The 24,708-nt window shown below is 43.3% G+C and overlaps 5 protein-coding genes across 5 annotated transcripts; all 5 read right to left on the bottom strand.

Annotated features, from left to right (window-relative positions):
- Window positions 1–1,681: 1,681 nt before the first annotated feature.
- Window positions 1,682–3,629, bottom strand: LOC307140082 (zona pellucida sperm-binding protein 4-like; the record flags this gene model as incomplete). Its single annotated transcript, XM_079839325.1, has 8 exons — window positions 1,682–1,771; window positions 1,851–1,998; window positions 2,068–2,260; window positions 2,347–2,504; window positions 2,573–2,670; window positions 2,742–2,929; window positions 2,999–3,089; window positions 3,570–3,629. The coding sequence occupies 8 exons, from the start codon at window positions 3,627–3,629 to the stop codon at window positions 1,682–1,684; spliced, it is 1,026 nt and encodes a 341-aa protein (XP_079695451.1).
- Window positions 3,630–8,234: 4,605 nt separating this feature from the next.
- Window positions 8,235–9,764, bottom strand: LOC307140081 (zona pellucida sperm-binding protein 3-like; the record flags this gene model as incomplete). The annotated part of the gene is made up of 7 exons (XM_079839324.1): window positions 8,235–8,334; window positions 8,407–8,486; window positions 8,558–8,675; window positions 8,748–8,925; window positions 8,991–9,094; window positions 9,175–9,296; window positions 9,375–9,764. 7 exons carry the CDS (start codon window positions 9,762–9,764, stop codon window positions 8,235–8,237), a joined length of 1,092 nt encoding a protein of 363 aa, XP_079695450.1.
- A 1,708-nt stretch (window positions 9,765–11,472) lies between these two features.
- LOC307140080 (zona pellucida sperm-binding protein 4-like) lies at window positions 11,473–17,589 on the bottom strand (the record flags this gene model as incomplete). The annotated part of the gene is made up of 8 exons (XM_079839323.1): window positions 11,473–11,478; window positions 13,248–13,395; window positions 13,465–13,657; window positions 13,744–13,901; window positions 13,970–14,067; window positions 14,139–14,326; window positions 14,396–14,486; window positions 17,515–17,589. The coding sequence occupies 8 exons, from the start codon at window positions 17,587–17,589 to the stop codon at window positions 11,473–11,475; spliced, it is 957 nt and encodes a 318-aa protein (XP_079695449.1).
- Window positions 17,586–19,033, bottom strand: LOC307140079 (zona pellucida sperm-binding protein 3-like; the record flags this gene model as incomplete). Its single annotated transcript, XM_079839322.1, has 7 exons — window positions 17,586–17,589; window positions 17,676–17,755; window positions 17,827–17,944; window positions 18,017–18,194; window positions 18,260–18,363; window positions 18,444–18,565; window positions 18,644–19,033. 7 exons carry the CDS (start codon window positions 19,031–19,033, stop codon window positions 17,586–17,588), a joined length of 996 nt encoding a protein of 331 aa, XP_079695448.1.
- Window positions 19,034–20,741: 1,708 nt separating this feature from the next.
- LOC307140077 (zona pellucida sperm-binding protein 4-like) lies at window positions 20,742–24,295 on the bottom strand (the record flags this gene model as incomplete). The annotated part of the gene is made up of 8 exons (XM_079839320.1): window positions 20,742–20,747; window positions 22,517–22,664; window positions 22,734–22,926; window positions 23,013–23,170; window positions 23,239–23,336; window positions 23,408–23,595; window positions 23,665–23,755; window positions 24,236–24,295. 8 exons carry the CDS (start codon window positions 24,293–24,295, stop codon window positions 20,742–20,744), a joined length of 942 nt encoding a protein of 313 aa, XP_079695446.1.
- Window positions 24,296–24,708: the final 413 nt, after the last annotated feature.

Genomic DNA, 24,708 nt, shown 5'->3' with positions numbered 1-24,708 from the left:
CCAACAGGAAGTGTGATATATTGAATTTTCTCTGCAAAATTTTTGCCATTTCCAGACCTTGTACATTAACGATCTACTCCTAGAGATTTAATCAGATCAACATCATATTTGCACAGTCTAATCTAAAGGCCTTGGTGATGTTAAATTGCGAAGATCTTGAGTTTTCCCTGAAGGGCGTGTCAGTGGCGGCCTCACAAAATTCGATGGTTCGCCATAAAACAGGAAGTTGTTGTAACTCGGGCATACAATGTCCGATCTGCCCCAAACTTCAGATGTTTGATAAGAGTCCTGGCCTGAAGACATGGCAAAATGGCTCGATAGCGCCACCTACAACATTTCAACAAAGTGCCCCTCCCGCTACGTTTCACGTACAGGTATGAAATTCGGTACACACATGTAACAGCCCAATACCTACAAGAAACCTCCTGGTATTGAAACAGACATTCACTTTTGTCCACTTGCCCTCAGCTTCTTATTCTTTAACATCAGCAGTTTATGCAACTGGCCACAGACCTACGTTTTCTCCAATTTTCCCCCAAAATGTCTCTAGGAAAAATGTGATACAAAGAGCAAGAAGAGTTAACAGGACTAAGACTTAAGTTAATGATGGGACACTAAAATGGACAAATATCATAGACCCCATTTGGAAATGTTTATTTCACAAACCTAATACACCGACATTTAGCTCTTCAAACCAGTTAAATTTAAAGTTAAAATGGGATGCATTTCCTTGACAGCATGGATACTAGTCAAATTGCCTTCCACGTTCTGTTTTTAATGGTGCAACAACAAGCACAGACAGTTAAACAAAGTAGCTTATCCAAATCTACAGAAGCGACATGGTTAAGACCAGTTAATGTCACACTCTGGAAACAGTTTATAAAGACCCCTTTCATGAGTGAAGGTTAAAAGTTTAAAAAAAAAAAGGACAAGTTTAAACCATTTTAGACCCATTTACACCTGTATTTAGCATTGTCCACTTGTGATTGGACTGATAAACGCTTTAGTACCAGTTGTGTAAACAGGCCCTCAGACAGCAACTCAGGTGTGATACACCAGTTAAGGGACTAAACCAGCTTTTATTAAAGCTTCAGTCTACTTTTTAATAAACAAGAAAAAAGGCTGGTCACAATTTGGGATTAAAAAGGACAATGCAGGTTGAGACTGATTTCATTGCAGATGCAATGCTGTACTTGCATGACTTCGGGGGGGCTTTCTTACCAAAAAACAGAGGGACTTGGCATGCGTGAATATCAATACAAGCAGTTATGTTAGTCCAGCCATAAAGCCACAAGTAGAGACCAAAACAGATTTGATACCATTAAGAACAGGGACCCAGGTTAGCAACTGGAACTTGGCAAATAGGTCAGGTTTGGGCAGAAACTTGGCTTGTTTAGTTCAAGTCAAGCATAACCTTGAAGCAAAAAAGGGAACTCTGGTTTAGTAGTGTAGCCCAATAAATCAAACTGAGAACAGTCATGAAAGATCAATACCAAAGAGACAGTTGAGTTAAGAAGTTTATTAAAACTACTAAAGTCACATGACCAGGTTAACTTCTCCACTAGACACCACAGTTTGCCCACTAGAGATGGTCTTGACGTTAGCATCTCTTCCTGGAAAAGAAATGGTAGAATTGTGAGGCATTTAAAAAAAACAAATTCTCAAGGTTCCTGAAGTCAGTTTACAACAAGCACTCACTTTTCCTAGTGCAGCTTTGCTCACAGGAGCCAGAAGAGGGATGGCACACTGCTGTACTACAGTGGATGAAGATCTAACAGAGGGGGAAAGGGTTAAGCCACAGAAAGAAAAACACCTAATATTAAGGATTCAGGAAAAGCTGCAGAGCATACGGTTTCCTGTAGAGGAGCCAGTGATGCTGGGTCCACAAATGTGAACATCTTCACAACAAAGCGCTTGTAGTGGGTTGGGAACTGAAGACCAGAAGATCCAGCCACTGGAACCAATGTGGTCAGGTAACGGTCATCCTGGTAAGGGCATCTGAAAGGCAAAGAGGCAGTCAGAAATGCCTTACAGCGCACTAGATGGATAAAGACTGGCCTTACTCACCCATCAACCAGAAGGTCCCACTGGGGTAGACTGAGGGGACTGGGGGTTGATGTCGCCCAGCAATGTCCCAGCATTAGGACAATGTTGGGGTCGGTCCTCTCCAAAATGCGCACCTCAACATACACAGGCTCCCGCAGGACTTTTGTGACCGGATAATCAGCGTCACCGTAGTAGGACGTGTATGCCTCATCCCCTGAGAAAGAAAATCAGCGTTTAACCAGAAACTGCCGCAACCTGGAGTTTTAGAAAATACTCATGCATACTTGGACAGACACTTACCTTCAGCACAGCCTTTGGTGACACACTGACCATTTGCCAGTCTAAGCTCAACCCTGAGGGGTCCAGGAGCCGCTACTGGTGGAGGTGCAGGAACAGTGTTGACCTCCACAACCAGAGCTTCCACAGAAGTAGCAGAGTACCTACACTGGAAGAGAAGCCTAGACAACAAATAGTGAGCTTGTAGCCTTGTCAAGGATTAATATTTTTTTCTAAAAAAAATACCTACTCAAAATGGCTGTCCCTTGTGATGGAACCAAGTGGTCCGACACCCACTTCATACGAGGAGGTCATTCGGTTTTCATACACCACATATCCACCGTCCTCCTGCAAATAGTAACTGTTGGCATCCAGTCCATTCCAAGCCATGCAGAACAGAACCACAAGCAGCTACTCACCATCATGCTTGTGCCACATGCAGTGACAGGGAACTGGTATATAGCAAAGGAAGGTGTGGATCCCACAGGACTGCAAGATGGGTCATTTCCACCCAGGAGATGGACTGAATCCAGGCTCAAGCGAGGTAGTGTAACATCTCTAGCCACCACTACCACAAACTGACCATCTCTTATACACTGGACAGTCACTGGCACAAGAGCAGGTTATTACTGAGGAGTGGTTTAACGTGAACACCTTTACATTGACTCACTCTTACCTGCCCTCCCATAGTAACACTGCTGTCCGTTAAAGCAGCAGTTGATAGCTTCACACTCAGCACCACTGATACCAGGTGGGCCACATTGGATCTGCTCATAATCAGCTACAGCACATTTGTCAAGGGGCTCTGCCTGCGCCACTGGCTGCTTAGACTGAAACTGCTGAGGAAACTGTTGACTAGCTTGTTGTTGAACCTGCTGAGGAAACTGTTGACTAGCTTGTTGTTGAACCTGCTGGGGAAACTGTTGACTAGCTTGTTGTTGAACCTTCTGAGGAAACTGTTGACTAGCTTGCTGTTGAACAGCTTGCTGTTGAACCTTCTGAGGAAACTGTTGACTAGCTTGTTGTTGAACCTTCTGAGGAAACTGTTGACTAGCTTGCTGTTGAACCTTCAGAGGAAACTGTTGACTAGCTTGCTGTTGAACCTTCAGAGGAAACTGTTGACTAGCTAGCTGTTGAACCTTCTGAGGAAACCGTTGACTAGCTAGCTGTTGAACCTTCAGAGGAAACTGTTGACTAGCTTGCTGTTGAACCTTCTGAGGAAACTGTTGACTAGCTAGCTGTTGAACCTTCTGAGGAAACTGGTGACTAGCTTGTTTTTGAACCCGCTGATCAGTTTGCTTTAACATCGGAGCTTGAGGATACTGGGGCAGATTACTCCACTGTGGAACAGCATGACAAAAAGCACAAAACCACACACAAAGTGCCAGCAATTGAACAGCACAACAACTTCCTGCCATCGTTCAACAGCTAGTCACACTGTTGAGATGATGCCCTTTGGTCTTTTTGTATTCTACAGATTTTGTCTAATTAACGATAATCCCTCCCTCTTCATTAACAGTCATGATTCTCCAGACTTGCCCAAATGGGAGCTTATGCTACCAGAAAATTCTCATTGGTTCTCAAAATTATACGCATGTGATGTATCTTGACTCCAATTAGTCAGATGTGTCATATTGAAGACAAATAAAAAGGTTCATGCTCAGGTTTGCTACTAGAGCTTGCCCAAAGTACTTTGGCTAGATGTTTGGTGCATTCCGCTTCGCTTGTAGACATGCTGAAATATTAACTAGCATTACTACTTTTACAGTATCTTTATATGGCAGAAATAGTAAGAGTAGTCTGTAGTTCCAAATTTAGCAACACACTCACAAACCTCCCTAAGCACTTCCCCACGGGGCAATCCCTGTCGCCAGTTTGAAGTGTTCCATAAGTGGACAAGGAAGGTTTATGTGGACAGACCCTCGACTCCTTGATTATGACAGAGGGGACGAGTCTACTCATATATACTTAGCAGTGTTGGGAAATAACTTAACCCTAACCCTACATGTTAGGCGTGGCAAAATGGCTCGATAGCGCCACCTGCAAAACTTCAATTAAGCGTCATTCGCACTACGTTTCACATACAAGTATGAAATTCGGTACACACATGTCCAATACCTAAAAAAAGTCCCTGGAAGCAAAATCTGAAAACCCAACAGGAAATTAGATATTTGGAATTTTCTCTGCAAAATGTTTGCAGTTTTTGCCATTTCCAGACGTGGTACTTTGACAAACTCCTCCTAGAGATTTTATCAGATCAACATCATATTTGGTCAGTCTCATCTTGTTAGATGTTAAATTGTGAAGATCTTGAGTTTTCGCTGAAGGGCGTGTCCGTGGCTGGACAAAGTCTGATGTTTCACCATGAAACAGGAAGCTGTTGTAAGTCAGGCATACAATGTCCGATCTCCCCCAAACTTCACTTGTTTGATAAGAGTCCTGACCTAAACACATCTACATGCCAATATTCAGTTAGTCATAGCGCCACCTTCTGGCAGAAGGAAGTGTGGCACATTGAAGTGAGTTTGCCATATTTCTCCTATATTTACCCGCTTAAATGCATGTCGCCCACTATTCGCCGTTTTCCTGAGGCCACCAGGTGACGGTGCATGTGCGAGGGCCCTTTCATCGCTGCTTGCAGCTTTAATTATTATTGTGATTTAAATTATTGCCCCTGATTCAGTAAAGAACTCTTGTAATAAAGTTGCAGTTGTTGGGACAAAATTTAAGTATCAACGCCACTTAAAAAACGCCACTGATGTTCTCCGCGAACATCGTTCTGGGCTCCGGGCGGCAGAGAGGAAGTGGCGAAAAACTAAAAACACTACTGACCTGACCCTGTATCAGTCTCTCCTTGCTTCTTTCTCTGCTAATGTCTCCACTGCTAAATCTACATACTACCACAACAAAATCAACAACTGCTCTGACTCTCGTGCACTTTTCAGAACATTCTCTTCACTCCTTTGTCCTCCTCCCCCCCCTCCTTCATCAACTCTTACAGCTGGCGACTTTGCATCATTTTTCACAAATAAAATCTCCTCCATCAGCAGCCAATTCTCCGCACCACAAACCGACACGCACATCTCAACAACCATCACACATACGCTCCCCTCTTTTTCTCTGCTCTCTGAAGCTGACATCTCCAAACTCATCCTTTCCAACCACCCCACTACCTGTCCACTTGACCCTATCCCCACTCACCTCCTTCAGGCCATCTCTTCTTCTGTTACTCCTGCACTCACTCACATTGTCAACACCTCTCTTCACACCGGGACTTTCCCCACAGCATTTAAGCAGGCTCGGGTAACCCCACTGCTTAAGAAACCCTCTCTGAACCCAGCACTTTTAGAAAACTACAGACCGGTATCCCTTCTGCCTTTCATTGCAAAGACACTCGAGCGAGTTGTTTTTAACCAGCTCTCTACGTTTCTTGAACAGAACAACCTCCTGGATATCAACCAATCTGGCTTCAAAAGTGGCCACTCAACTGAGACTGCCCTGCTCTCGGTTACCGAAGCACTGAGACAGGCAAGAGCGGCTTCCAAATCCACAGTACTTATCTTACTGGATTTGTCTGCTGCTTTTGACACAGTTAACCACCAGATACTCCTGTCAACTCTCATGGAGATGGGCATCTCAGGAACTGCTCTCCAGTGGCTCAAGTCTTACCTCTCAGGTAGGTCCTTCAGAGTGTCATGGAGAGGTGAAGTGTCTAAGTCACATCATCTAGCCACTGGAGTACCCCAGGGCTCAGTGCTTGGACCACTTCTCTTCTCCATCTACATGTCATCACTGGGAACTGTCATTCAGAAACATGGCTTTTCCTATCATTGCTACGCTGACGACACTCAACTCTACTTCTCATTTCAACCAGATGATCCCACGGTTGGTGGTCGTATCGCTGCCTGCCTAACAGACATTTCTGCCTGGATGAAGGAACATCACCTGCAACTCAACCTTCCAAAGACAGAACTGCTTGTGGTCTCAGCCAACCCAGCACTTCATCATAATCTCTCCATTCAGCTAGGATCATCAACCATAACTCCGTCCAGGACAGCCAGGAATCTTGGAGTTGTGATTGATGATCAGCTAAAATTCACTGACCACATTACTGCAACATCCCGGTCCTGCAGATTTGCGTTATACAATATTAGGAGGATCAGACCCTTCCTATCAGAGCAGGCCACACAACTCCTGGTCCAAGCTCTTGTTCTCTCCAGACTGGACTACTGTAATGCTCTTCTAGCGGGCCTTCCGGCATGCACTATCAAACCCTTGCAACTGATCCAGAATGCAGCGGCAAGGGTGGTCTTTAACGAGCCGAAGAGAGCGCACGTCACGCCTCTCTTCATCAATCTCCACTGGCTGCCAATAGCTGCTCGCATCAAATTCAAGTCACTGGTGCTCGCCTTCAAAGCAACCACTGGCTCTGCACCAATATACCTAAACTCGCTTGTTCAGACTTACACACCCTCCAGGAGCTTACGGTCTGCCAGTGAACGACGCCTTGTAGTGCCATACCAAAGAGGCATGAAATCACTCTCACGGAGCTTTTCCTGGACTGCCCCCACCTGGTGGAATGACCTGCCTATCTCAATTCGAGCCGCCGAGTCTGTAGCCATTTTCAAAAAACGGCTAAAGACACGTCTTTTCCAGCAGCACCTAACCAATCAAGAATAGCACTTAACATTCCATTCGATTCATTTTCTGTCTGTCTAATTTATTTAAAAAAAAAAAAAAAAAAAGTTGTGTGTTCTGTGTTAGATTAACTGAGACTTGTTACAGCACTTGCATACTGTAGCCCTTGACCGTTCTAGTTGCTTCTATTGCTCTCATTTGTAAGTCGCTTTGGATAAAAGCGTCTGCTAAATGACTAAATGTAAATGTAAATGTAAAAAGGTGCACTCTAATCCTGTTTACATGAAATAAGCCGCTCGCACAGGTTTCATCTTACAGACCTGTTGCTATGACAGCAAGTTCAGGATGAGCTTCGAAGAACCAAACAATCAAAGATCATGCCAAATCACCAACAATCAAATCCAGCTAACGGAGTTGCGATGTACGAAGAACGGACCCCAGGTTTGATCTTACGGACCTGTTGCTATGACAGTAAGTCCAGTATAATCTGTGGCACACCGCGCCAGAGTAATTTCAGTTAAAAAGTACAGTATACACATTTTTATTTTACATTGAAAATGCCCAATCATTATATTAGATAAGACCCTATTCTTTATCTGAGATCATGCAGAGCCTCTGAAACTGTATTATTTGGACCTTTACCTGTTGGTTGCCACAGAAGTCCGTTATATGGAGAAAAATCCTGGAATGTTCTCTCAAAAATACCTTCATTTTTTTTTGACTGAAGAAAGGCATGAACATCTAGGATGAGAAGGGGTAAGTTCTAATTTTGAAGTGAACTAAGCCTTTAACACAGGGGAGATACAGATTTGACTTCCTTTTGGAGCTCGTCTCTAGCAGCCAGTCGATGAATTGCAGTTTAAGTCACTTCAGTGTTGGCTTCAAGAGAGACTGCAGGATGTTGCCTCTTAGCGTGACCCCCCAAAAGTATCTACCAAGCACCAGAAAGGATGTGATGCCATTGAAATGCCCTTTAGTGTTGTAACAGGCTTAGCCCTACAAAATATCAGTCCCCACACAGGCCAGTAGTAAAAGGCATTTTGTGGTGCATATTTGTACAGTCAAATCATGTAGATACGTTTAGTATTGTGCCAGTAAGGACCATACACAAATCTATTAAGATCACTTTTATTAAATCACGTGGCATTTCCAGTTATTTTTGGCCATGGTCCTTAACATTGATGGGGCCGACAGACGCCTTTTCCCATTGTAGATCTGATGAACAAATGATTAGTGAGAACTAAAGCCAGGAATGACAATAACAGTTATCAGAGTTAATCCATACCCGTAAGCAGCCGATCACTTCCACTTCTGACGCTACAAGTGGTGTCACAGCAGCCACACACCTGGTCAGAGTCATCTGCGGACACCCAACTGACAAGAAACACCCTCAGTTAATTTGACGACAACTAATTTACCTGTACACCCATCTAGCAGACAACATACCCATTAGCAGAGAATGAACAAGCTTTTTGCTCAGAACTTGAGGTTGTTGCAGCCGCCTTCAAAATGCATGTGATGTAGACCTGCAAAGACAATTGTTTGTTCACCATGGTAGCATATCATACAAAGAGTTGCACAACTAAAACACACGTACCAGTCCACTGTCTGCTTGCTGGAACCTGAACGCCTCTAGTTGAAACCGTAGCTTATCACCTTGAGTCCGAGGCATAAAGTGAGACGTGGAGCCTGTGAGCTTGGCATCAACCAGACACCTGTAAACAGAACCCAGTTAGAAACCCTGCAACCCTTCTGGAAGCTGGTATACATGAGGTAGCACCTCTTACCCATTATTCTCAATAAAGGAGTATCTGGGGACAGAAGCAACATCAGGGACTGCAGTAGCCACGCAGCTGTCCACAAACACACGGACGGGAACATGGCTGTACAAACGCACTGATGCTTCAAGATTGATCATGTCACCCAGGAAGTACTGGTTAGAAGGTCGCTCAAATATCCAGTCATCTGCAAAGAAAGAGTCTTAGCACAGGGTCACAAGCATGCCACAAATCAGTTTGGGATACACCAACCAGTCATGAGCTTGAGGGAGAAGACAAAGACTTCCTCTGCAACCTTAGTTGAGGCATATGGGATCCAAGTGGGCATTAAGGCATCGCTGCTCACATTATGTGTTCTGTAGGAGTTAAACAAGCGGTCATCTCATGCCCATAAATGGTGGGATCAGATCCAGCGAAGATCTTATCCAGATCCTACCTTGGATAATGACACTCGATACCAATCACCGCAATACTGCTCCTTACAATAGGAACACCATATGAAACCTCTTGTGGGGTGTAGATAATGTTGAAGGTATAGACAAGCTCATCCTCAGTCACCTAAAAAGAAAGTTAATTGAAAACGATCATGGATGTTTTTGAACTGTCCCTGTGAGTAACGGCAAAATAAAACCCCACCATTGATGTGCTGCTACATCCATGCAGTTCAGACTCAAAGATGAGCACTTGAGCAGAAGGATCCTCTCCAGTTGCAGTGCAGCCTCCCAGTGTAAAAGCAGAGGACAACAGTGGGTGCCCAGTCCCAAAGAAGTCCTTCATCACTTCCACATATACCGAGCTCTCTCCACACTGAGCAGCTACACTGTTGGCAGGGACAGGATGCGGCAACTCAAAAGGAACGTCGGGTTGCTGTGGTTCCTCTGGTAGACTTGGAAAGCTCCACGTCAGTTTTGCCACTGGACCCTGCAACAGCTCTTTTGATTGAACACCCATAAGATCTTGAGAAGGCTTTCCAAAGTCAGGAAACGTTTGTGGTGCAAATCCAGGTTTACTGGGAACCACAGACATCCTGGAATCAGCCTGTTGAGAAGCTTGAGCCAATGTCCTAGGCCTAAACTCACTTGGACTGCGATTATGTGCTGCTCTTGCTCTCCATTGTGCATCAGAAAATCCAAGAGCAAGAATAAACACCAATCCAAATCCAACCTGCCAAAACCCCATTATTGCCAAGCTTGTTTCAACAACACTTTCGGGTGCTACCATCCAAATTTATACAGATGTAAATCAGCATGGCTCCACCTTTCTCATGACAGGCATCATTTTTCTCTGCACCTGCCAATTTACTCAATCAATATATCACAGGTGTAAGTCATTGATTGTTTATCACTCAGGATCAAATGAAGTATCAAATAAGGGCAGGTTATTAGTAGCTAAACCAAATGATTTCTTATTTTCAAGAATTCTCTGAAACACAAACAACCAAGTCTTTTTTGCGTCTTCCTTTTTTATTAATTCAGAAACATGGCCACAGACAGAATTGTACACTAGAGTATCCAAAATAATAAAGTTGAGAATGTTTATAGTCAGGTTTAGAGTGTAAGAAAACGTTCTTCCCTCACATTGACAGCAATCTTAACAAGCCGGAACTGAAATGGAGCAATTTTGAATAAAAGGATAAAATGAAGTACCAAATAAGGGCAGGTTATTAGTAGCTAAACCAAAATGATTTCTTGTTTTAAATATCAAAATGACAGATCTGGGGTCCATTCTTCGTACCTCTCTTAATACATCTGAGATGATTTGACAGATCCCAGATCTTCTAATCATGATAACTGATCTCTGGCTAATTTGGTTCTTCAAACGAATTTGCGGATTGGATTAAAATATCTGGATTAAGTTATCTAAGGCTCCGTCCACACGAAGCCAGAGCTTTCCCTATCCGATCTTTTTTTCCCCCCTCGTTTCAAGAAATATCTGTGTACACACGAGAGCATTGAAAAGACTCAAAACGATGTAGTATACATGCCAGGTCAGTATGTGGCGCTGTAATCCTGCCACAGAAATACACTGAAAACAGAGAAGAAGAGTTGTGGCTGAAAGAGGTACAGCAACGGTCGTAAGTGAGACAAAATCTCACAACTAAATAACAATAAATAAATGTGCTACTTACCAGATTAACGCTTACACCTACCCCAACCCTAAACCTAACTTTACAATAATGCAAATACAGTAATTAAATGACGCAATGCCCAGTGCCCTGAAATTAATGCACTGCTCAGAGTAACTGTACAGCATGTGTGTAAGACTGCAATAACATTATAAAGTCATTATTCTATCAAAAATAAATCTCTGTTTCTAATATTATTTTGAAATACATTTTTAGGGCCCGAGCACCAATGGTGTGAGGACCCTATTGGAATTGCTCAGCCTATTATTCTTCTTCTCCCAAATAAATCACATTTTTGAGGGCCTAAACATGCTCGAAATCTCATGAAACTTTGCACACGCGTCAAAAGTGGTGAAAATGTACATCCAATATGGGTTTCAGAATTAGGCGTGGCAAAATGGCCCGATAGCGCCACCTACAAAAAAATCAATTAAGCGCCGTTCGAGCTACGTTTCACGTACGAGTATGAAATTCGGTAGACACATGTAAAAGCCCAATACCTACAAAAAAGACCTTGGGGGGCAAAACCTGAAAACCCAACAGGAAGTGTGATATATTGAATTTTCTCTGCAAAATTTTTGCCATTTCCAGACCTTGTACATTAACGATCTACTCCTAGAGATTTAATCAGATCAACATCATATTTGCACAGTCTAATCTAAAGGCCTTGGTGATGTTAAATTGCGAAGATCTTGAGTTTTCCCTGAAGGGCGTGTCAGTGGCGGCCTCACAAAATTCGATGGTTCGCCATAAAACAGGAAGTTGTTGTAACTCGGGCATACAATGTCCGATCTGCCCCAAACTTCAGATGTTTGATAAGAGTCCTGGCCTGAAGACATGGCAAAATGGCTCGATAGCGCCACCTACAACATTTCAACAAAGTGCCCCTCCCGCTACGTTTCACGTACAGGTATGAAATTCGGTACACACATGTAACAGCCCAATACCTACAAGAAACCTCCTGGTATTGAAACAGACATTCACTTTTGTCCACTTGCCCTCAGCTTCTTATTCTTTAACATCAGCAGTTTATGCAACTGGCCACAGACCTACGTTTTCTCCAATTTTCCCCCAAAATGTCTCTAGGAAAAATGTGATACAAAGAGCAAGAAGAGTTAACAGGACTAAGACTTAAGTTAATGATGGGACACTAAAATGGACAAATATCATAGACCCCATTTGGAAATGTTTATTTCACAAACCTAATACACCGACATTTAGCTCTTCAAACCAGTTAAATTTAAAGTTAAAATGGGATGCATTTCCTTGACAGCATGGATACTAGTCAAATTGCCTTCCACGTTCTGTTTTTAATGGTGCAACAACAAGCACAGACAGTTAAACAAAGTAGCTTATCCAAATCTACAGAAGCGACATGGTTAAGACCAGTTAATGTCACACTCTGGAAACAGTTTATAAAGACCCCTTTCATGAGTGAAGGTTAAAAGTTTTAAAAAAAAGGACAAGTTTAAACCATTTTAGACCCATTTACACCTGTATTTAGCATAGTCCACTTGTGATTGGACTGATAAACGCTTTAGTACCAGTTGTGTAAACAGGCCCTCAGACAGCAACTCAGGTGTGATACACCAGTTAAGGGACTAAACCAGCTTTTATTAAAGCTTCAGTCTACTTTTTAATAAACAAGAAAAAAGGCTGGTCACAATTTGGGATTAAAAAGGACAATGCAGGTTGAGACTGATTTCATTGCAGATGCAATGCTGTACTTGCATGACTTCGGGGGGGCTTTCTTACCAAAAAACAGAGGGACTTGGCATGCGTGAATATCAATACAAGCAGTTATGTTAGTCCAGCCATAAAGCCACAAGTAGAGACCAAAACAGATTTGATACCATTAAGAACAGGGACCCAGGTTAGCAACTGGAACTTGGCAAATAGGTCAGGTTTGGGCAGAAACTTGGCTTGTTTAGTTCAAGTCAAGCATAACCTTGAAGCAAAAAAGGGAACTCTGGTTTAGTAGTGTAGCCCAATAAATCAAACTGAGAACAGTCATGAAAGATCAATACCAAAGAGACAGTTGAGTTAAGAAGTTTATTAAAACTACTAAAGTCACATGACCAGGTTAACTTCTCCACTAGACACCACAGTTTGCCCACTAGAGATGGTCTTGACGTTAGCATCTCTTCCTGGAAAAGAAATGGTAGAATTGTGAGGCATTTAAAAAAAACAAATTCTCAAGGTTCCTGAAGTCAGTTTACAACAAGCACTCACTTTTCCTAGTGCAGCTTTGCTCACAGGAGCCAGAAGAGGGATGGCACACTGCTGTACTACAGTGGATGAAGATCTAACAGAGGGGGAAAGGGTTAAGCCACAGAAAGAAAAACACCTAATATTAAGGATTCAGGAAAAGCTGCAGAGCATACGGTTTCCTGTAGAGGAGCCAGTGATGCTGGGTCCACAAATGTGAACATCTTCACAACAAAGCGCTTGTAGTGGGTTGGGAACTGAAGACCAGAAGATCCAGCCACTGGAACCAATGTGGTCAGGTAACGGTCATCCTGGTAAGGGCATCTGAAAGGCAAAGAGGCAGTCAGAAATGCCTTACAGCGCACTAGATGGATAAAGACTGGCCTTACTCACCCATCAACCAGAAGGTCCCACTGGGGTAGACTGAGGGGACTGGGGGTTGATGTCGCCCAGCAATGTCCCAGCATTAGGACAATGTTGGGGTCGGTCCTCTCCAAAATGCGCACCTCAACATACACAGGCTCCCGCAGGACTTTTGTGACCGGATAATCAGCGTCACCGTAGTAGGACGTGTATGCCTCATCCCCTGAGAAAGAAAATCAGCGTTTAACCAGAAACTGCCGCAACCTGGAGTTTTAGAAAATACTCATGCATACTTGGACAGACACTTACCTTCAGCACAGCCTTTGGTGACACACTGACCATTTGCCAGTCTAAGCTCAACCCTGAGGGGTCCAGGAGCCGCTACTGGTGGAGGTGCAGGAACAGTGTTGACCTCCACAACCAGAGCTTCCACAGAAGTAGCAGAGTACCTACACTGGAAGAGAAGCCTAGACAACAAATAGTGAGCTTGTAGCCTTGTCAAGGATTAATATTTTTTTCTAAAAAAAATACCTACTCAAAATGGCTGTCCCTTGTGATGGAACCAAGTGGTCCGACACCCACTTCATACGAGGAGGTCATTCGGTTTTCATACACCACATATCCACCGTCCTCCTGCAAATAGTAACTGTTGGCATCCAGTCCATTCCAAGCCATGCAGAACAGAACCACAAGCAGCTACTCACCATCATGCTTGTGCCACATGCAGTGACAGGGAACTGGTATATAGCAAAGGAAGGTGTGGATCCCACAGGACTGCAAGATGGGTCATTTCCACCCAGGAGATGGACTGAATCCAGGCTCAAGCGAGGTAGTGTAACATCTCTAGCCACCACTACCACAAACTGACCATCTCTTATACACTGGACAGTCACTGGCACAAGAGCAGGTTATTACTGAGGAGTGGTTTAACGTGAACACCTTTACATTGACTCACTCTTACCTGCCCTCCCATAGTAACACTGCTGTCCGTTAAAGCAGCAGTTGATAGCTTCACACTCAGCACCACTGATACCAGGTGGGCCACATTGGATCTGCTCATAATCAGCTACAGCACATTTGTCAAGGGGCTCTGCCTGCGCCACTGGCTGCTTAGACTGAAACTGCTGAGGAAACTGTTGACTAGCTTGTTGTTGAACCTGCTGAGGAAACTGTTGACTAGCTTGTTGTTGAACCTGCTGGGGAAACTGTTGACTAGCTTGTTGTTGAACCTTCTGAGGAAACTGTTGACTAGCTTGCTGTTGAACAGCTTGCTGTTGAACCTTCTGAGGAAACTGTTGACTAGCTTGTTGTTGAACCTTCTGAGGAAACTGTTGACTAGCTTGCTGTTGAACCTTCAGAGGAAACTGTTGACTAGCTTGCTGTTGAACCTTCAGAGGAAACTGTTGACTAGCTAGCTGTTGAACCTTCTGAGGAAACCGTTGACTAGCTAGCTGTTGAACCTTCAGAGGAAACTGTTGACTAGCTTGCTGTTGAACCTTCAGAGGAAACTGTTGACTAGCTAGCTGTTGAACCTTCTGAGGAAACTGGTGACTAGCTTGTTTTTGAACCCGCTGATCAGTTTGCTTTAACATCGGAGCTTGAGGATACTGGGGCAGATTACTCCACTGTGGAACAGCATGACAAAAAGCACAAAACCACACACAAAGTGCCAGCAATTGAACAGCACAACAACTTCCTGCCATCGTTCAACAGCTAGTCACACTGTTGAGATGATGCCCTTTGGTCTTTTTGTATTCTACAGATTTTGTCTAATTAACGATAATCCCTCCCTCTTCATTAACAGTCATGATTCTCCAGACTTGCCCAAATGGGAGCTTATGCTACCAGAAAATTCTCATTGGTTCTCAAAATTATACGCATGTGATGTATCTTGACTCCAATTAGTCAGATGTGTCATATTGAAGACAAATAAAAAGGTTCATGCTCAGGTTTGCTACTAGAGCTTGCCCAAAGTACTTTGGCTAGATGTTTGGTGCATTCCGCTTCGCTTGTAGACATGCTGAAATATTAACTAGCATTACTACTTTTACAGTATCTTTATATGGCAGAAATAGTAAGAGTAGTCTGTAGTTCCAAATTTAGCAACACACTCACAAACCTCCCTAAGCACTTCCCCACGGGGCAATCCCTGTCGCCAGTTTGAAGTGTTCCATAAGTGGACAAGGAAGGTTTATGTGGACAGACCCTCGACTCCTTGATTATGACAGAGGGGACGAGTCTACTCATATATACTTAGCAGTGTTGGGAAATAACTTAACCCTAACCCTACATGTTAGGCGTGGCAAAATGGCTCGATAGCGCCACCTGCAAAACTTCAATTAAGCGTCATTCGCACTACGTTTCACATACAAGTATGAAATTCGGTACACACATGTCCAATACCTAAAAAAAGTCCCTGGAAGCAAAATCTGAAAACCCAACAGGAAATTAGATATTTGGAATTTTCTCTGCAAAATGTTTGCAGTTTTTGCCATTTCCAGACGTGGTACTTTGACAAACTCCTCCTAGAGATTTTATCAGATCAACATCATATTTGGTCAGTCTCATCTTGTTAGATGTTAAATTGTGAAGATCTTGAGTTTTCGCTGAAGGGCGTGTCCGTGGCTGGACAAAGTCTGATGTTTCACCATGAAACAGGAAGCTGTTGTAAGTCAGGCATACAATGTCCGATCTCCCCCAAACTTCACTTGTTTGATAAGAGTCCTGACCTAAACACATCTACATGCCAATATTCAGTTAGTCATAGCGCCACCTTCTGGCAGAAGGAAGTGTGGCACATTGAAGTGAGTTTGCCATATTTCTCCTATATTTACCCGCTTAAATGCATGTCGCCCACTATTCGCCGTTTTCCTGAGGCCACCAGGTGACGGTGCATGTGCGAGGGCCCTTTCATCGCTGCTTGCAGCTTTAATTATTATTGTGATTTAAATTATTGCCCCTGATTCAGTAAAGAACTCTTGTAATAAAGTTGCAGTTGTTGGGACAAAATTTAAGTATCAACGCCACTTAAAAAGGTGCACTCTAATCCTGTTTACATGAAATAAGCCGCTCGCACAGGTTTCATCTTACAGACCTGTTGCTATGACAGCAAGTTCAGGATGAGCTTCGAAGAACCAAACAATCAAAGATCATGCCAAATCACCAACAATCAAATCCAGCTAACGGAGTTGCGATGTACGAAGAACGGACCCCAGGTTTGATCTTACGGACCCCAGGTTTGATCTTACGGACCTGTTGCTATGACAGTAAGTCCAGTATAATCTGTGGCACACCGCGCCAGAGTAATTTCAGTTAAAAAGTACAGTATACACATTTTTATTTTACATTGAAAATGCCCAATCATTATATTAGATAAGACCCTATTCTTTATCTGAGATCATGCAGAGCCTCTGAAACTGTATTATTTGGACCTTTACCTGTTGGTTGCCACAGAAGTCCGTTATATGGAGAAAAATCCTGGAATGTTCTCTCAAAAATACCTTCATTTTTTTTTGACTGAAGAAAGGCATGAACATCTAGGATGAGAAGGGGTAAGTTCTAATTTTGAAGTGAACTAAGCCTTTAACACAGGGGAGATACAGATTTGACTTCCTTTTGGAGCTCGTCTCTAGCAGCCAGTCGATGAATTGCAGTTTAAGTCACTTCAGTGTTGGCTTCAAGAGAGACTGCAGGATGTTGCCTCTTAGCGTGACCCCCCAAAAGTATCTACCAAGCACCAGAAAGGATGTGATGCCATTGAAATGCCCTTTAGTGTTGTAACAGGCTTAGCCCTACAAAATATCAGTCCCCACACAGGCCAGTAGTAAAAGGCATTTTGTGGTGCATATTTGTACAGTCAAATCATGTAGATACGTTTAGTATTGTGCCAGTAAGGACCATACACAAATCTATTAAGATCACTTTTATTAAATCACGTGGCATTTCCAGTTATTTTTGGCCATGGTCCTTAACATTGATGGGGCCGACAGACGCCTTTTCCCATTGTAGATCTGATGAACAAATGATTAGTGAGAACTAAAGCCAGGAATGACAATAACAGTTATCAGAGTTAATCCATACCCGTAAGCAGCCGATCACTTCCACTTCTGACGCTACAAGTGGTGTCACAGCAGCCACACACCTGGTCAGAGTCATCTGCGGACACCCAACTGACAAGAAACACCCTCAGTTAATTTGACGACAACTAATTTACCTGTACACCCATCTAGCAGACAACATACCCATTAGCAGAGAATGAACAAGCTTTTTGCTCAGAACTTGAGGTTGTTGCAGCCGCCTTCAAAATGCATGTGATGTAGACCTGCAAAGACAATTGTTTGTTCACCATGGTAGCATATCATACAAAGAGTTGCACAACTAAAACACACGTACCAGTCCACTGTCTGCTTGCTGGAACCTGAACGCCTCTAGTTGAAACCGTAGCTTATCACCTTGAGTCCGAGGCATAAAGTGAGACGTGGAGCCTGTGAGCTTGGCATCAACCAGACACCTGTAAACAGAACCCAGTTAGAAACCCTGCAACCCTTCTGGAAGCTGGTATACATGAGGTAGCACCTCTTACCCATTATTCTCAATAAAGGAGTATCTGGGGACAGAAGCAACATCAGGGACTGCAGTAGCCACGCAGCTGTCCACAAACACACGGACGGGAACATGGCTGTACAAACGCACTGATGCTTCAAGATTGATCATGTCACCCAGGAAGTACTGGTTAGAAGGTCGCTCAAATATCCAGTCATCTGCAAAGAAAGAGTCTTAGCACAGGGTCACAAGCATGCCACAAATCAGTTTGGGATACACCAACCAGTCATGAGCTTGAGGGAGAAGACAAAGACTTCCTCTGCAACCTTAGTTGAGGCATATGGGATCCAAGTGGGCATTAAGGCATCGCTGCTCACATTATGTGTTCTGTAGGAGTTAAACAAGCGGTCATCTCATGCCCATAAATGGTGGGATCAGATCCAGCGAAGATCTTATCCAGATCCTACCTTGGATAATGACACTCGATACCAATCACCGCAATACTGCTCCTTACAATAGGAACACCATATGAAACCTCTTGTGGGGTGTAGATAATGTTGAAGGTATAGACAAGCTCATCCTCAGTCACCTAAAAAGAAAGTTAATTGAAAACGATCATGGATGTTTTTGAACTGTCCCTGTGAGTAACGGCAAAATAAAACCCCACCATTGATGTGCTGCTACATCCATGCAGTTCAGACTCAAAGATGAGCACTTGAGCAGAAGGATCCTCTCCAGTTGCAGTGCAGCCTCCCAGTGTAAAAGCAGAGGACAACAGTGGGTGCCCAGTCCCAAAGAAGTCCTTCATCACTTCCACATATACCGAGCTCTCTCCACACTGAGCAGCTACACTGTTGGCAGGGACAGGATGCGGCAACTCAAAAGGAACGTCGGGTTGCTGTGGTTCCTCTGGTAGACTTGGAAAGCTCCACGTCAGTTTTGCCACTGGACCCTGCAACAGCTCTTTTGATTGAACACCCATAAGATCTTGAGAAGGCTTTCCAAAGTCAGGAAACGTTTGTGGTGCAAATCCAGGTTTACTGGGAACCACAGACATCCTGGAATCAGCCTGTTGAGAAGCTTGAGCCAATGTCCTAGGCCTAAACTCACTTGGACTGCGATTATGTGCTGCTCTTGCTCTCCATTGTGCATCAGAAAATCCAAGAGCAAGAATAAACACCAATCCAAATCCAACCTGCCAAAACCCCATTATTGCCAAGCTTGTTTCAACAACACTTTCGGGTGCTACCATCCAAATTTATACAGATGTAAATCAGCATGGCTCCACCTTTCTCATGACAGGCATCATTTTTCTCTGCACCTGCCAATTTACTCAATCAATATATCACAGGTGTAAGTCATTGATTGTTTATCACTCAGGATCAAATGAAGTATCAAATAAGGGCAGGTTATTAGTAGCTAAACCAAATGATTTCTTATTTTCAAGAATTCTCTGAAACACAAACAACCAAGTCTTTTTTGCGTCTTCCTTTTTTATTAATTCAGAAACATGGCCACAGACAGAATTGTACACTAGAGTATCCAAAATAATAAAGTTGAGAATGTTTATAGTCAGGTTTAGAGTGTAAGAAAACGTTCTTCCCTCACATTGACAGCAATCTTAACAAGCCGGAACTGAAATGGAGCAATTTTGAATAAAAGGATAAAATGAAGTACCAAATAAGGGCAGGTTATTAGTAGCTAAACCAAAATGATTTCTTGTTTTAAATATCAAAATGACAGATCTGGGGTCCATTCTTCGTACCTCTCTTAATACATCTGAGATGATTTGACAGATCCCAGATCTTCTAATCATGATAACTGATCTCTGGCTAATTTGGTTCTTCAAACGAATTTGCGGATTGGATTAAAATATCTGGATTAAGTTATCTAAGGCTCCGTCCACACGAAGCCAGAGCTTTCCCTATCCGATCTTTTTTTCCCCCCTCGTTTCAAGAAATATCTGTGTACACACGAGAGCATTGAAAAGACTCAAAACGATGTAGTATACATGCCAGGTCAGTATGTGGCGCTGTAATCCTGCCACAGAAATACACTGAAAACAGAGAAGAAGAGTTGTGGCTGAAAGAGGTACAGCAACGGTCGTAAGTGAGACAAAATCTCACAACTAAATAACAATAAATAAATGTGCTACTTACCAGATTAACGCTTACACCTACCCCAACCCTAAACCTAACTTTACAATAATGCAAATACAGTAATTAAATGACGCAATGCCCAGTGCCCTGAAATTAATGCACTGCTCAGAGTAACTGTACAGCATGTGTGTAAGACTGCAATAACATTATAAAGTCATTATTCTATCAAAAATAAATCTCTGTTTCTAATATTATTTTGAAATACATTTTTAGGGCCCGAGCACCAATGGTGTGAGGACCCTATTGGAATTGCTCAGCCTATTATTCTTCTTCTCCCAAATAAATCACATTTTTGAGGGCCTAAACATGCTCGAAATCTCATGAAACTTTGCACACGCGTCAAAAGTGGTGAAAATGTACATCCAATATGGGTTTCAGAATTAGGCGTGGCAAAATGGCCCGATAGCGCCACCTACAAAAAAATCAATTAAGCGCCGTTCGAGCTACGTTTCACGTACGAGTATGAAATTCGGTAGACACATGTAAAAGCCCAATACCTACAAAAAAGACCTTGGGGGGCAAAACCTGAAAACCCAACAGGAAGTGTGATATATTGAATTTTCTCTGCAAAATTTTTGCCATTTCCAGACCTTGTACATTAACGATCTACTCCTAGAGATTTAATCAGATCAACATCATATTTGCACAGTCTAATCTAAAGGCCTTGGTGATGTTAAATTGCGAAGATCTTGAGTTTTCCCTGAAGGGCGTGTCAGTGGCGGCCTCACAAAATTCGATGGTTCGCCATAAAACAGGAAGTTGTTGTAACTCGGGCATACAATGTCCGATCTGCCCCAAACTTCAGATGTTTGATAAGAGTCCTGGCCTGAAGACATGGCAAAATGGCTCGATAGCGCCACCTACAACATTTCAACAAAGTGCCCCTCCCGCTACGTTTCACGTACAGGTATGAAATTCGGTACACACATGTAACAGCCCAATACCTACAAGAAACCTCCTGGTATTGAAACAGACATTCACTTTTGTCCACTTGCCCTCAGCTTCTTATTCTTTAACATCAGCAGTTTATGCAACTGGCCACAGACCTACGTTTTCTCCAATTTTCCCCCAAAATGTCTCTAGGAAAAATGTGATACAAAGAGCAAGAAGAGTTAACAGGACTAAGACTTAAGTTAATGATGGGACACTAAAATGGACAAATATCATAGACCCCATTTGGAAATGTTTATTTCACAAACCTAATACACCGACATTTAGCTCTTCAAACCAGTTAAATTTAAAGTTAAAATGGGATGCATTTCCTTGACAGCATGGATACTAGTCAAATTGCCTTCCACGTTCTGTTTTTAATGGTGCAACAACAAGCACAGACAGTTAAACAAAGTAGCTTATCCAAATCTACAGAAGCGACATGGTTAAGACCAGTTAATGTCACACTCTGGAAACAGTTTATAAAGACCCCTTTCATGAGTGAAGGTTAAAAGTTTTAAAAAAAAGGACAAGTTTAAACCATTTTAGACCCATTTACACCTGTATTTAGCATAGTCCACTTGTGATTGGACTGATAAACGCTTTAGTACCAGTTGTGTAAACAGGCCCTCAGACAGCAACTCAGGTGTGATACACCAGTTAAGGGACTAAACCAGCTTTTATTAAAGCTTCAGTCTACTTTTTAATAAACAAGAAAAAAGGCTGGTCACAATTTGGGATTAAAAAGGACAATGCAGGTTGAGACTGATTTCATTGCAGATGCAATGCTGTACTTGCATGACTTCGGGGGGGCTTTCTTACCAAAAAACAGAGGGACTTGGCATGCGTGAATATCAATACAAGCAGTTATGTTAGTCCAGCCATAAAGCCACAAGTAGAGACCAAAACAGATTTGATACCATTAAGAACAGGGACCCAGGTTAGCAACTGGAACTTGGCAAATAGGTCAGGTTTGGGCAGAAACTTGGCTTGTTTAGTTCAAGTCAAGCATAACCTTGAAGCAAAAAAGGGAACTCTGGTTTAGTAGTGTAGCCCAATAAATCAAACTGAGAACAGTCATGAAAGATCAATACCAAAGAGACAGTTGAGTTAAGAAGTTTATTAAAACTACTAAAGTCACATGACCAGGTTAACTTCTCCACTAGACACCACAGTTTGCCCACTAGAGATGGTCTTGACGTTAGCATCTCTTCCTGGAAAAGAAATGGTAGAATTGTGAGGCATTTAAAAAAAACAAATTCTCAAGGTTCCTGAAGTCAGTTTACAACAAGCACTCACTTTTCCTAGTGCAGCTTTGCTCACAGGAGCCAGAAGAGGGATGGCACACTGCTGTACTACAGTGGATGAAGATCTAACAGAGGGGGAAAGGGTTAAGCCACAGAAAGAAAAACACCTAATATTAAGGATTCAGGAAAAGCTGCAGAGCATACGGTTTCCTGTAGAGGAGCCAGTGATGCTGGGTCCACAAATGTGAACATCTTCACAACAAAGCGCTTGTAGTGGGTTGGGAACTGAAGACCAGAAGATCCAGCCACTGGAACCAATGTGGTCAGGTAACGGTCATCCTGGTAAGGGCATCTGAAAGGCAAAGAGGCAGTCAGAAATGCCTTACAGCGCACTAGATGGATAAAGACTGGCCTTACTCACCCATCAACCAGAAGGTCCCACTGGGGTAGACTGAGGGGACTGGGGGTTGATGTCGCCCAGCAATGTCCCAGCATTAGGACAATGTTGGGGTCGGTCCTCTCCAAAATGCGCACCTCAACATACACAGGCTCCCGCAGGACTTTTGTGACCGGATAATCAGCGTCACCGTAGTAGGACGTGTATGCCTCATCCCCTGAGAAAGAAAATCAGCGTTTAACCAGAAACTGCCGCAACCTGGAGTTTTAGAAAATACTCATGCATACTTGGACAGACACTTACCTTCAGCACAGCCTTTGGTGACACACTGACCATTTGCCAGTCTAAGCTCAACCCTGAGGGGTCCAGGAGCCGCTACTGGTGGAGGTGCAGGAACAGTGTTGACCTCCACAACCAGAGCTTCCACAGAAGTAGCAGAGTACCTACACTGGAAGAGAAGCCTAGACAACAAATAGTGAGCTTGTAGCCTTGTCAAGGATTAATATTTTTTTCTAAAAAAAATACCTACTCAAAATGGCTGTCCCTTGTGATGGAACCAAGTGGTCCGACACCCACTTCATACGAGGAGGTCATTCGGTTTTCATACACCACATATCCACCGTCCTCCTGCAAATAGTAACTGTTGGCATCCAGTCCATTCCAAGCCATGCAGAACAGAACCACAAGCAGCTACTCACCATCATGCTTGTGCCACATGCAGTGACAGGGAACTGGTATATAGCAAAGGAAGGTGTGGATCCCACAGGACTGCAAGATGGGTCATTTCCACCCAGGAGATGGACTGAATCCAGGCTCAAGCGAGGTAGTGTAACATCTCTAGCCACCACTACCACAAACTGACCATCTCTTATACACTGGACAGTCACTGGCACAAGAGCAGGTTATTACTGAGGAGTGGTTTAACGTGAACACCTTTACATTGACTCACTCTTACCTGCCCTCCCATAGTAACACTGCTGTCCGTTAAAGCAGCAGTTGATAGCTTCACACTCAGCACCACTGATACCAGGTGGGCCACATTGGATCTGCTCATAATCAGCTACAGCACATTTGTCAAGGGGCTCTGCCTGCGCCACTGGCTGCTTAGACTGAAACTGCTGAGGAAACTGTTGACTAGCTTGTTGTTGAACCTGCTGAGGAAACTGTTGACTAGCTTGTTGTTGAACCTGCTGGGGAAACTGTTGACTAGCTTGTTGTTGAACCTTCTGAGGAAACTGTTGACTAGCTTGCTGTTGAACAGCTTGCTGTTGAACCTTCTGAGGAAACTGTTGACTAGCTTGTTGTTGAACCTTCTGAGGAAACTGTTGACTAGCTTGCTGTTGAACCTTCAGAGGAAACTGTTGACTAGCTTGCTGTTGAACCTTCAGAGGAAACTGTTGACTAGCTAGCTGTTGAACCTTCTGAGGAAACCGTTGACTAGCTAGCTGTTGAACCTTCAGAGGAAACTGTTGACTAGCTTGCTGTTGAACCTTCTGAGGAAACTGTTGACTAGCTAGCTGTTGAACCTTCTGAGGAAACTGGTGACTAGCTTGTTTTTGAACCCGCTGATCAGTTTGCTTTAACATCGGAGCTTGAGGATACTGGGGCAGATTACTCCACTGTGGAACAGCATGACAAAAAGCACAAAACCACACACAAAGTGCCAGCAATTGAACAGCACAACAACTTCCTGCCATCGTTCAACAGCTAGTCACACTGTTGAGATGATGCCCTTTGGTCTTTTTGTATTCTACAGATTTTGTCTAATTAACGATAATCCCTCCCTCTTCATTAACAGTCATGATTCTCCAGACTTGCCCAAATGGGAGCTTATGCTACCAGAAAATTCTCATTGGTTCTCAAAATTATACGCATGTGATGTATCTTGACTCCAATTAGTCAGATGTGTCATATTGAAGACAAATAAAAAGGTTCATGCTCAGGTTTGCTACTAGAGCTTGCCCAAAGTACTTTGGCTAGATGTTTGGTGCATTCCGCT

The sequence above is a fragment of the Gobio gobio genome (genome assembly GCF_949357685.1).
Source record: "Gobio gobio genome assembly, chromosome: 16".
In the NCBI taxonomy this organism is placed as follows: Eukaryota; Metazoa; Chordata; class Actinopteri; order Cypriniformes; family Gobionidae; genus Gobio; species Gobio gobio.
This window is presented reverse-complemented; position numbering and strand designations above follow the sequence as displayed.